General features: G+C 23.1%; 1 protein-coding gene across 1 annotated transcript; it reads right to left on the reverse strand.

The window, feature by feature from the left end:
- Positions 1-1,918: 1,918 nt before the first annotated feature.
- Positions 1,919-4,391, reverse strand: LOC114126722 (uncharacterized). Its single transcript, XM_027990730.2, has 6 exons — positions 3,683-4,391; positions 3,507-3,591; positions 3,304-3,403; positions 3,098-3,217; positions 2,590-2,748; positions 1,919-2,098 (listed from the first exon to the last, which is right to left on the reverse strand). Exons 1-6 carry the CDS (start codon positions 4,389-4,391, stop codon positions 2,030-2,032), a joined length of 1,242 nt encoding a protein of 413 aa, XP_027846531.2. The 3' UTR covers positions 1,919-2,029.
- Between the last annotated feature and the right edge of the window lie 9,705 nt (positions 4,392-14,096).

Consider the following 14,096-nt stretch of genomic DNA (forward strand, 5'->3'; position numbering starts at 1 on the left):
ACGACCCTAATTCAATTATATATAATTATAAAATCGTTTATTGAATATGGATTCAAGTTAATTAAATAAATCAAAAAAAAATATGAAGACGTCATAATTTTATTAACTATGATTTTACAATGAATATGACGTAATATACCTAAATTATGTTAGGTACTTACATTTTCAGTATTTAAAAATATAAAATATTTTATAATATGAACTTTGAAGTATAGGTGATTGTTCCAAATCTATATATTTTTTATTATTGAATTATGATACATATTATATGTAGATTGTAGGTATTATATTAAATAAATTATGAATATTAGGTACCTACTGTAAGTTATTTAAATGATATATTTTTTTTTATTTTAAAATGATAATACATGAATATTGCTAATAGCAATTATTAAGCAAAAATTATAAGAAATACCTAGTTACAAAAATTATAGCAAAAAAGATATTATTGAATTGTGTTTTTAGTTGATGTTTGTGATCGTGTCTTTGGTAAAAAAATCATTATTAAATCCAAGTATTGATTTAAAAAATATTTATTTTTAACTAAGATGAGTAAAATGTATTATTATTATTACATTATCTATTTCAATGGTTCTTAATATATGGTCTGCGGCCACTTGAGTGTTCGCAAAAGTCTTACCACATAACATACTTCCACACGTGACAAGATATAATTATAAACGGGTATGTTTTGTTATGTCTACTTGTATAATTTGTAATATAAAATAATTATTATAACTTTGGTTATGATAGTATAAGATTTAATAAAAAAGTGATCGAAAAAAATTGGTAAGGGGGTCCGTGATATCTAAAATCATCACGTGTCCGTAATCTATAAAAGGTTAAGAACTACCGATCTACTTAATTAATAACACTTTTTATTCATAATGGTTCATAATGATTATTAAAAAAAAAACTTAAAGTGTAATATTACGTTACACTAAACTACTTATAGGTACTGAATTAGTATAACACTTTATAATGGTTCTTAACATGTATTTAATGAACGCTTTTATTGAACCATTTACCATTGAAGTTGCGTAAATAGCTATAAAATGTATTTGTTTTAAAAATGATGCTAAATTTCGAGTTGAAATTTGAAACTTATCACAAGAAAATTGAAAATAACAGCTGTTTTAATTTGAATATTGTTAAAAATACGATAAGATAACAAATTTAATAAGCCGAAATTAAAATACTAGTTAAATTAACTTGTAACCAATAATTTAATAACTCAATAACACTATTGAACTTTATATGATGAATACCTTTTTATTTATTGAATAACGTGTTATTGATTCATTAAATATTTAATGAACGTTTATGTAACCCAACATTAGTATACTAAGCTTAAGAAAAACATTCATTGTTCTTTTTTTATCTTTTCATCACAAAAAATAGTTAGTATTGAACATTAATTGCACAGAACGCCATGTAAGATTAGATATACAAGTCTTTAATTATAAATTTTATAATTATATTTGTATAAAATATACATTTTACAGAACATCAAACAAGAAAAATCACAAAACATTGTATGTAGTTATACCTTATAAAGTTATTTCAATTTCAGTGATATCGTTTGGAATTTTACTATCGATTATTATTGTTTATTTGTTTTGGATTGATATTATATGATATCGTCATATCGAAGATTAATAATATATTATCTTGATGAAGTATGAGCTATTTTAAAAGGCTTAGCCCATAAAGACTCACTAGTAGTGTATATGAACAGGTACATCAAAAATATATTTTACCAGCTCATATAGCTTATAAGTTATAGTATACATAAATTCTAATATACAATAAATACGTAATGCATTATATTAAGTAATGAATTGAAGTATTTTATATTTGTTTTACAGATAGTGATGAATAATTAATTATTATTGACTAGTACCTATACAACTGCTCAGTTAAGAATTAAATATGTTTACAACTTTTTAATATAAGTATATATTTTATATCTACGTCGAATGATCATAGTCATTAATTAAAATATTTTTTACAATGTAAAATATTTTTATTATTTAGATTTCGTATTTCCATAACTTTTTGACAACACCGATATTATGCTATACGTTAAATGCATTACCTAAAATAAATAATAAAATAAAATGAATAATTTGTATAAAATAAAAATAGTTTTACAAGATAGAATTTACAAGTGTATATAACACATGGATTTCGAGGTATCAGCAACATCCAAACAAAATAAATCATCTCAAGTAGGAAATATTATGCGTTTATACTATGACAGATTTTAGTGGATTACTACTGCTTAGGAAATTTTTAAAAAACTGAAATAAAATACATTAGGTACTATTAAGTATTAAGTAAGGACATATTCAATAATGGTATTTAAACTATCTTAATAGTTATATAAATTACCTACTATATATTTTGTATTATATGTTATATATGTTTTCAATTTGTATATAAAAATATTCAATTATTATTTTTCTCATAAAATTTGATTTTGGGTTTTAGCTAAACATTTAAATTAGATAGATACATACATTTTTATTCATTATTTGTGATATTTCGAAAATAACCATGCATGGTATAAATAAAAGAAATACATACACTTGCAAACATTTCTAAGTTCACTATTTTTCTCAATGATATTTTTAGTTTCAGTTTTTCTGCATCATTCATTCGCATAGCAAATAACAGCATATTTTTATATTTTATACTCATTGCTGTCCAATCACTGCTGTATAATGCAAAGTTCATCGAATCTTTCTGAAATAAAATAATTGACAAAATTATAAGAATATTTTGAGGATAAATTATTGTCATTATTATTATTATGTGCCTAATAATTAAGTTCACTATTGTTGGGGTACAAAAATTATATTTATTTTAATTGAGAATAGTTAAGATATAATATTAGAATTAGCGAATACATTTAATTATTGATAGCAGAAAAATAAGTAGGTAGGTACCTACTAATTACTTACACCACCAGATTTCATTATTTCGAATATTCCATGTTTTTAATAATTATTATTAACAGAGTTTCATATTGTATAATAAAATATATCAAGATTTAAATAAAAACTTTTAAATTATAAAAATAAGCTTTACATACTTGATCATTTATATTGCTATATAAATAACACGTAATGAATAAATGTATTATATTTGGCGCAACAGTTACAATTAGTTTTATTATTGGAACTGATAATAATGAAAAACCATTATAATGATTCTACAAATTAAAAAAAAAAAAACGATTATAAAATAAAATAACATATTGAATAAAAATGTCTAAGTTTTATTTTTAGACGTGTTTACTATGAAAATCATGTACGCTTGAAGTATAATTAACATTGATTGAGCAGCTAATTGAACAAAAGTCACTGGTTGAAATATTTTATATATTTCTTTTATTTTTCTGAAATAGTTTTAGAAATTAACTTATAATAATTCTATTTTAAAATCAAACATAAATAAATATAATTTATAATAATATATTGCGTTAAATAATCAATAATTACTTGAACATCTTTTGTTGGTCTTGAATTACTAATTTTAAATTAAGTATAGCCTCTAAATCATTATGTTTAAGATTTTTTATATCACCTGAATATAACAATAATAGTTAAATGTTAAGCAATTATATTTTGAAGTTCAATAACATCATGTATAGATAATTCATTTGAATAGAACTTACCTTTTATATCGTTTAAGCTGGTGTAAGAAACAGCTATTGTTTTTAGCTGGAATGCAATTGAAATACATATTGAAATCACAAAGGTATCGTATGCCACTGTACCATGACCCCAAAATATGACTTGGAGCATTTCAACGACGTAAAAATATAAAAAATTTTCATTATAGGATTCTTCTGTAATTGGATACACGTAATTAAGTGAATTATAACGGAATCGACGTATTTCATCATTGAATTTAACATTCAAATAAACATCTTTGATAAAAAATGGTGATATAGACCAAGCAACAGTTACAGAAGACCAAAGAATGACGAAAATAATTGTTGTTGAAATTGATTTAGCTCGAGCTGTTTGAAGTATTTCTTGTTTATGTCCTGTGTATGATAAAAAGTTGATGGATGTCATATCTAAGTTATTCCAAATCATTTCTGACTTCTTTGATACCCAAGATATTTTAAAAGTTGAAAAAAAGATTGCCACAATCAACATGAAGTGACTCATAAGTTCGTTAGTATTATCCAGGTAATAATACGAACTTAAAAATAGTAATAACATTGATATTATACCAAACATAACTTCAAGCCCAGCACCGACTTTATAAACGTTGAATCCTAAATACTTTGAAGTATGAGGATTTATCAATTGATAGAAACCGGTAATTTTCATTAACTTCAAATTAATTATATAGTTTTCATCATTGGGATTCATATTGTTTTTGTAATACTTGAAATACACTAAACAAATAACAAGTAATAATACATATATTATACTCAAAATATCGAAAAGAATTACTTTACTTTTTCGAAGATAATTTCTTACATATTAAATGTGAAGTTATTACAAAAAAATATTTTTTTATTTTTTTTTTATTGGCATACTATTTTAAGGTATTTAATTTTTTAAATGACAATGTAAATACATATTCATAATCAAAACAAAATATTTTTGTTGAAAATTTAAGTACGTTAAAATTAAAGTTTTCGAACGCGTACTTATTAATTAATTATAACTACCTATGTGCATTTTAAGTTAAGATGAGAATTGGAGTGGATTTGCAAGAAAATCTGTAATAATAATAATATGTAAGGTTTACCACTCCTACAATACTATAGTATACAAAATGTTAAACACTTATATAGTTATACACATTATACTCACGACTAATAATTTTTAATTAACTTGGTACCTAAATTTTATAAATTTGTAAATGTTAAAATTTTTCTAAAAATATTAAAATATTTTGCTTTAGAATATAAAACTGAAAATGTATAGTGCCATTCAATACAACAAGTAGTCTAATAAATTCTATCAATAAAAATAGAATAGAATAAAATTGTTTTTAAAAAATTTTTGTTTTGTAATAACTTCAAATTATGTGAAATTATTTTAAAAAGTATTATACTTTGCGAGATATGATATGTATTTACTATTAAAATAATCACCTTATATAACAAGAAAACTGTTTTTAATATTTTCAAAAAAATGTATAATGCATATTTGAGAAAATTATTGATGTATACCTATAATAAAATAAACCTAATAAAATAAAATAATAAACCTATAATAATTAAATTATTACAACTCAAAACTTTAAAAAATTAAACGATTATTAATATATTCTCACTTTCAGTTAGAAATAAAAAAAATTCAGTTATGAAATAAATTAATGTGTTATAGTCGGACTCAGTAGAAACACAACTGAAAATAGTGTAAAACAATTTCCTCACAATACAAATTAAATATACGTTATTTCAAATTCATATTATGTGTTATTCATTTATTGTATCTTAATTATCGTTCACTTAATCAATAAAAAAGGACCTCACTTTAAAAAGGTTTTTATATACATATATCTACGATATAATGAATGGAAGAAATAATTAAGTGAGTATTATTGAATAATTGCTTTATAATACCTACCTATTTTTAATAAATTATTTTGAATACGTGAAAAATAAACTGTTGATTAGGTACCTTTAACATGGTATAATTAATTATCGAAAGTATTATTAATACAATGTAACTACTTATTTTATTTACTATTATAATGAGATTTGTTTAATAGGACTCTCAAGTGTTGTCTCCGTCTTACAAATCCACAACACATCAATTATTTTGCTCAGAATATCTAAAGAAAGTACCTAGTATTCGTAAAAAATGAGATGGTTTACTTTTGGTGGAAACTTGTAACCTAAGACCGATATACGTATATTTAAATACTTTACAAAACTGACTATGAAAAAAAAGTAATTATTTCACGCATTATTATTTTCATGCAAAAATAATACTTTTGCTATTTAGCAAACTAGGTACCTTTTGTTTTTAAAATTTAACAACTTACTACGGAATACTTAACATCCTATATGACTGACCTATAAGTTGCTCATTAATCTATGCATTTTAACTACAAATATTGGTCTACTAAAGTATGTAATAAAATGTATATAAAATTGTGACGTATGATGCTCATTAAATCGTGACAATAGGTGACACTTCATTAAATTGCTATTTGCTTACGACACCGCACTATGTGTACGCCGTCGACGCCGTTGTCAGCGAAAAACCTTACACAATATTATGACGATAGCCGCTGCAGGAGACAACCATTATAATATAATAGTGCAAAAAACACACTCCCGTTCCTTGCCTCCGTCTCACCGGTCGTAAAAAGCGATCACATCCATTTTTTTAAACTTTCTGCGTGATATCCACGATCATGGAGTAGGACACCCATCGGTCACTCCCCACAGAATTTTGTTGAGTGGACAAAAACGGGAACAAAACGATGTGTGTAATCACAGTATATATGTATCTATATCCGGCCGGTATGTAAAAATTATTATTATCATTATATCGATTTATAATGTGTACCCTTGGCATCTACGAGCGTCAGGCCTCCTCGTGAGGATTTATTATTATTATTATTATTATTATTATTTTTTTTTTTTTTTGACAAGAAAAAACAAAAACAAAATAAAAGAAAGACCGAGACCTTATCAGCCGGAGCATCGTACATTTCTTTTTTGTTGTTAGTATTATAATAAAAGAATCAGATTAAGATGTACAGGAAAATAAATAAACATGGTTTCGGGATAAGTATGTTTATTTAATTCGGTGCCAAGAAAGTCTAGCAGCATAAAACTCAGGCTGAAGTGTGAACTAGGTAACTAAGCAGTTAACCCTAGTGGCATAATATAAAAATAATTTACTAATAATACTACCTAACAAAAAAAAAGAAAATAAATATAAGATGCTCCAACTAATAAGGCCTCTGCTCGTGGTTGGTGACTTACATCATAGTGGTTGTAGATCTATTGGGAGTTCCACGCAAAGTGAAGCATCTTAAAATATTATGTATACAATATGTAAATAGTCAAACTGAAGGTATCATACTAAAATAAGATTAGATACCTATTTAAAATCTAGCATAACCTTTTAATATTCTCCGTATAAAATTGTATTTTATCGGAGCTTAACATTCAAGTCTATGTATTATAACGTACTATTCAACAAGAACCTATTCAGATGGTGTATGTGTTATTTTTGCCATTTAATCCAATACGCATGATTATCTCGTTTTTATTATTACCAATGAATCTGTAGAATTAATATGTATCCATTATTAATATTTTTAGCTAATATCATCGTCGGTTCAATTTAATTTGCATCTAAGTGTATTCATGGATCATCAGAAATAAAAAAAAATCTTGTTTCAATAACTGGGGTTCTATATAACTAGTAAATTAATTGTATGTGTAGGTATTAAACATTACTAAATGCTAATATTGGTTCATTCATGATGTTTGTTCATTTAACAAATTGGGTTTAATTGACTTAGGTAAAATCATTAATAATTTGTTCAGTATTCAATTTAGTGTTAAATCCGAATTTGTTCCTAAATGCCTAAATTGGTTTACTGATTATTTCGTAGAGTACATACGAATTGGTTCCTGGAATATTAGATCAATTTAAATCACCCAATAAATAGTTAATAGATACATTGCCTGTAACTAAATATAATATATTAGGTAATATTATGAAAATCAGATAACTTACTCGTATCAAACTGGCTGGATATCGTAGTTATATGTGAACTCTAAGTAAAGATAAGTTTATAATTTATATTTTATATTATATCCTTAAATCACGGGAAATATTAATGAAAACATTTATAAAAAAAAACCATATAATATTTATGTAGGTAAAATCATTTAAAAACCTAAGTTTTATTAAATAAAGATACGGAAATATGGACTTGGAGTATTTAAAAATGTTATATTATATTGTATAATATGATCGAGAACGGTTTTTACTGATCATTCCTTTTTGAATAACACAATTGAGAAAGTTTTTACCTATTAACTTACATAGGTAGTTACATATAACATTGAAGCACCGATTTGTTACCGATTTTATCATTTATAAATAAACATAAATTATTATTTTGCATATTCTTCATTGTGATATACTTTCATTTAATGAATAGGATACATTTGGCTCTGTTTTCTCTTCTTGTAATAAAAAGCCTTTTTACTGATGTGATATTATTAATATTTTTTAGTTTTAACTTTTAAACCAAGTGTCTTATATATTTTTATATTTTCATATAGGTGGTTAGAGAACAATTAAACTTTAGTTCTTCTTTGTTTGTTTTTTATCAATATTGTTATATGGTTAAAAAATATTCGATTAAATAATCAATAATAATAAAAAAAATAAATGGTTTCCAATTTTACTCAAATACTATAAAAAAGTTAAAGATTAGGTTATACTTAGATCAGGGTTACTTTATTTAAGTAAAGTAGAATATAAAGATTTTTTAATTTTTTGTTTTTATTGAAATTTAAGAATTTCTCAAATTAACACTCGATTCACTAACACCTTTTATACCGATAATTTTAATCGTAATATTTTTCTAATTTTTTTTTTTTTTAATATCAATCTTTTGAAATATATTATGCATATACTATAGATTGAATTGTTTGTATCATATTTACATTTGTATTTAAAATTGTATTATTTGCCATTTGGGCATTAGATTATAATAAAAAAAACAATATGTCTACTTATTATTGTACCGAATTGTTTAAATTATAACATACAGTTTCTCAATTTATAACTGTTTGAAAATATTGGGAACCAGTTTGAATGTTAATTTTCAGGGATATAAACCAATAATTCAGATACAATCTCTATTTGGATAGTTCATAATTATTCTAATAGAAAACAAGAAGTAAAAAAAGAAGAATTTCAATATTGTATTTACAAATATATTTTATTTCTTAATAATATATCACTATGTTTTTCTGTCATATTAGTTGGCACCACATTCTATTTGTCATAATAATATAGTCATACCATTCGAGTAATACAGTCTGTGAACTATTTTCCATATGCATATTAAATACCTACATCAGTCTCAACGTATCTATACGTATCTATCTATATTGATTTACTAAAACTGATATTATTTTGTAGGTAGTATGAATTACCTGAAAAATAAAATATAATTGTGAATAATACATTTTTATTTACAAAAAATAATAATTGTACATAATATTAATTATAAAATAAAAAAAGGAAGGAAGTACGTTAATTCTGTAATATACAATACAAGTTAATTATATCTCGTTTTGAGTAAGTACACAGTAATTAGCATAATTGATGTGTTGACTTTGGATTCAAAAATTAATTTCTGTTACAATGAAATGTGATTGTAAGAGAAGTCGATCTAATTTTGGTAATTAAGCCCACCAGGTTGGTTACCAAACACCTATTTTAATGCAAATATTTTACAAAAGTCACATTTTTATTTAATTTTTCCGAATTATTTTAAAAGGTACTGATAGTCTTCAATTTCGTCCTCCTAAAAGTACCAATTTCATTTAATTTTCTGCATACTACCATTGAATATTTTAATCAGAGCATTTCTTCTTATAGAAAAAGTGTCTTTAGATATAAAAATAAACACATTCATCAATTTAAAATTAATATATTCATAGTTACATTTGTGAACAGTTGTAAATTGACTATTATTTGTGACGATGCTTTTAATTTTAATTTTTCTGAGTTATTTATTTTCATTGAAAGTAATAATAATTTTTTAAACATGATGTTCTTGTTTGTCCAATTGCAATCATATAAAGCAAAATTAATTGAATCTTTCTGAAATACAATTATAACGTAATAAATAATAATATCTCAATTAAATAGAAATATATAATATTTTTATTTATTGATTTTTACATTATTTTATTTTCAAAAGCATATTTTTATTAAAATATAAATTACAATTTGTACAACACGATTTAAATAGAAAGTGTCACTCATTAGTGAAATGTGAAAAAATATGATAATTTAAAAGTTAAAAATATACAATATTATACATAATTTGAACTAATTAACGTATATATTTGTTTGCTTGTTGTGTATTCACTTCCACTTTATTCTTTAATAATAAAGTTATTCAAATTTTGTTTTTTGAATTTCTAGTATGATATACGAGTATATTGCATATTTTCAAGTGCTTAAAATTTCAACACAATTTTTTTCAGAATTCGTTCTAATTTGTATTTAGATACATAAGCATTTTGAAAACAATTGTTTGTTTAAAATTTTAATTTTTTAAAGTGAAAAAGGATGGTTCTCATTTGAAAAAAATAAAATTTTTAAAAATGTAACGGTACAGATTCCAAACATATTAATTTGAATAGTTTCATAATTTAATATTAATACTGGAAGTGAGCATACTCGTTGAATCATTAGGAATATTGTATTATGATTGTTTATAATTATTGTATTACATAATTATGCACTGTTCAGTATTTTTATAAAAAATTAATGCATAGCAATGTGTAATATATGTATTGTTATTTTAGTATTATATTATATTTTATACTTACATGTGTATTAATTATACTAAATATATAACATGTTGAAAATAAGTGAATAATGTTTGTTAATGCAGATAAAATTAATTTAATACTTTCTGGTGAAGTCAATGAAAGTCCTTTATTCAGATTCTAAAATTAAAAAAATATTTGTTTGATAACAATAATTAATTTAAATACATTTTATATAAAATCTTACCAATACAGTTAAAAAAGGCTGTATTGTTATTAATGTTGATTCGGTAAATAGTTGAAAAAGTAAAATTGGACGTAAAACGCTATAAACTTCATTCATTGTCCTAAAATTATGAGTTTTTTTCTATAAGATGTTTTAATTTACAAAGAAAAAGATAACTTAATTCAATATTTGGCTCTATCAGTTTTCTTCTCCAAAAAATGTATGAAAAAAAATACAACATACTTAATACATTTTTGATGATCTTGAATTATTAATATTAAGTTGTTTAAATCATTTGATCTTTCATCTAATGGTTTACTTTTCATACCTAAAATTCAATTACATATTGTATATTATAAAAATGTTTTGTTGTTATTTAAGCTTGGATTAAATTATAATATAATAACAAACCATGTTTAAAATTGTAGGAATGATATAAATACTAATTTATTTATGAATAATAACCATTAACTATAAAAATATAATATAATATATATAATATTATAACATATTATAATACTTAAAAAAAAATGTTTTGAATATTTTAATCAGTTTTTAGTTTTATAGTATAAGAGAAAGTATAAAACTACATTTTTTTATATCTTCTTTTAAGCTACTAAGTAGATATTTAAAGTTATCAAATTAAACTGTAATATTGTACTTATATTATAATACTGAAATGTTATTATTATAATATAATACAATAGTTAGTTGTATCATTTTATTACACAGGTATCCATAATATAATATATTCATGGATTCTATAACATAATAGTTTTGTATACATAAAAAGTAAAACTTACTTTTGAAATCAGTGTCGATATTCTTATAACCTAGTGAACTGTATGATAGTGCAATCGATTTCAACTGGTATGTAATTGTTATACACATAGAAATGACCAAACAATCAAAAACCATCATGGAATAACCATAAACTATCAATGCTATTGACTCAAAAAAATAAAACACTTTAAAATTGTTGTTATAAAATTGAGCTGATACTGGAAATATTAAATTGAGCATGTTGTATCGATATTGATTGTATGTATCGTCTTTGGATTTAACATTCATAAAATTGTCTTTAATTATAATTGGAGATAAAATCCATACTGATATTACTGCAATCCAAGCTAATGTGAAAATATTTGAGATTGACTTGGATAATTTTCGAGCTTTATTATGCATATATTTTTTATGCCCTTTATATGACAAATAATCTATTGATGTAAAACTTATAAATTTCCATAATTCATTTGAATATAAAATTACAAAGCACATTTTGGTTGATGCAAATAATGCTGCAATTATTAACATTATATACTTTACGACTTCAGTAAAATCGTTTAAAGAATAATATATACTTAAATTGCACATTATAATTACTAATATAAGATAAACTACTGCAAGAGTTCCACCAAGTTTGAAAATATTACAACCAAATGATTTTGGATTGTCTGGGTTCAACAGTTGATATAATCCGGTCAATTTCATCAGTTTTAAATTAATTATGTATTTTAATGTATTGTCTGGTGTCATTACTAAATTGATATTGTTTTTTTTTTTTGTGTTTTTGGAGTTTCTATTAAAGACAAAAATAAATATTATGTTAAAATAAGAAAATGTATCTAAATCTAAACATAATGTATTTAGTGCTGCAATGCCATGATTCTTAACTTGTGTCACGGTGTATCGTGATATGGTGTCTTTAAAAAAAAAAATTGTTTGGCATATTTTTTGAATTTTTTAATATTATTTAAAATATTTTTTGGTTTTAATTATTTTAGTGTACTCACATTTTTTTTAAATGTGAAATTGTTAAATGTGTTTTCGTGAAATTAGGTTAAAACCCTCTACTTTAGTGAATAAAAATATATTATAATATACATTGAAATACATTAAATAATGTACAATATTTACCTAGCTCCTAAACTACACATATAAACTTTTAAAATTCAAAATGTATCTAGAAATTTTTTTTAAATTACTTTGAGATATTTGATGTACTTATTAAATAGACTTACGTAAAATGCTGGATCCAATAATTGATTTAAAAAGTATATTTTGATATAAGTTTATGTGTTTTTTGCGAGAGTCCGTATTTTTTTATCAATTACGAAGTTTTTCTTTTGAAAAATATTTTGATAGAAAGAAATTATTAACATTTCTTTTAGTTTCATTATTCATACTTTGTGATATCAATTAGACCTTTCATTAATTGCATATTTCTTTTTAATAATTAAACAACCTAATTATAGTGCTACATTTGTGTCTGACCGTTGTCCTAAATTAACAGTTATATGCATAAAAATATATAAATTGATATTATCATATAAATTATTTATAATTCCTAATTATAATAATTAATAGTATACTTTAGCTATTTCATGTTCTTAAAATTTAAATACAATATAATAATCAAAATCAAGTTAATACTGTACCACGAAGTATGAGACCAGCAACAAATATGTGATATTTTACTGGTAGGTGATATTCTGAATGAAACATCAAAACATCAAAAAAATAAATACACTCTGCAGTAAAATTTGCCAGTTTATAATTATATATTTATATGGAGAGTAACTAATACATTTATTAATAAGTCTAAACTCATTAAGAAATATACAGTTTCTGACAATAAAGACTATTATCAAAAAGGATGAGATTAATATTTCTTATAACCATTTTATTATTTAATTAACTTAAAAATAAATATTATTTAATTTTGATGCAAAATATTAAATAGGCAAATAAAAAATAAAACAAAACAAAAAACAAACATTGACTTCAACATCACAAAATATGATATTATTAACATAATAAAGTAAGGTAGGTACGGTATATTATGATATTTATTTAAATTTTAAATACTTTTATATCAAAAATATGTATTGATGTAGAATACTGTCAAGATCTGTCAACGGTGCAAAAATATAGGAGAAACTAACAATCACATAAAATGTCAATAATTGGAATACGAGTTGTAAAATAAACTTTTTTTCAAATAATTTGACTATGTTTTACTTGAAAAGTGTATAGGATATAATATGTATGTTAATAAATTTACTTTACTTTGGTAATAATATGCGTTGGGTGATTGGGCGTTTTTGGGGATAATATGGCCTATTATTAAGGTATTGGCTACTTTTATTATTTCAATAGACTTTTTTAATGATATTATTATAAGATGTCCGTCTGGTGGTCGTAGTTGGAAGGAGTACGAATATGATTTTTTAAATTTTTGTCTTGGATTGTTGATCTAAAATATCAAGTATTTTACACGATATATTATTCTTTCGAATTATAGTTTTGTCGGATGATAGGTATGTAGTATTTAAGCAAAATTGA

This window comes from Aphis gossypii, chromosome 2 (genome assembly GCF_020184175.1).
Source record: "Aphis gossypii isolate Hap1 chromosome 2, ASM2018417v2, whole genome shotgun sequence".
Lineage (NCBI taxonomy): Eukaryota > Metazoa > Arthropoda > Insecta > Hemiptera > Aphididae > Aphis > Aphis gossypii.

Excerpts from the sequence above, each read along its gene's own strand:
- LOC114126722 (XM_027990730.2), bottom strand. The coding sequence starts at position 4,391 with ATGAATCCCAATGATGAAAACTATATAATTAATTTGAAGTTAATGAAA. Across the intron at positions 3,592-3,682 it reads CAGCTTAAACGATATAAAAG|GTGATATAAAAAATCTTAAA; the intron begins GTAAGTTCTATT and ends TGTTATATTCAG. Across the intron at positions 3,218-3,303 it reads AAGCGTACATGATTTTCATA|AATCATTATAATGGTTTTTC; the intron begins GTAAACACGTCT and ends TTTAATTTGTAG.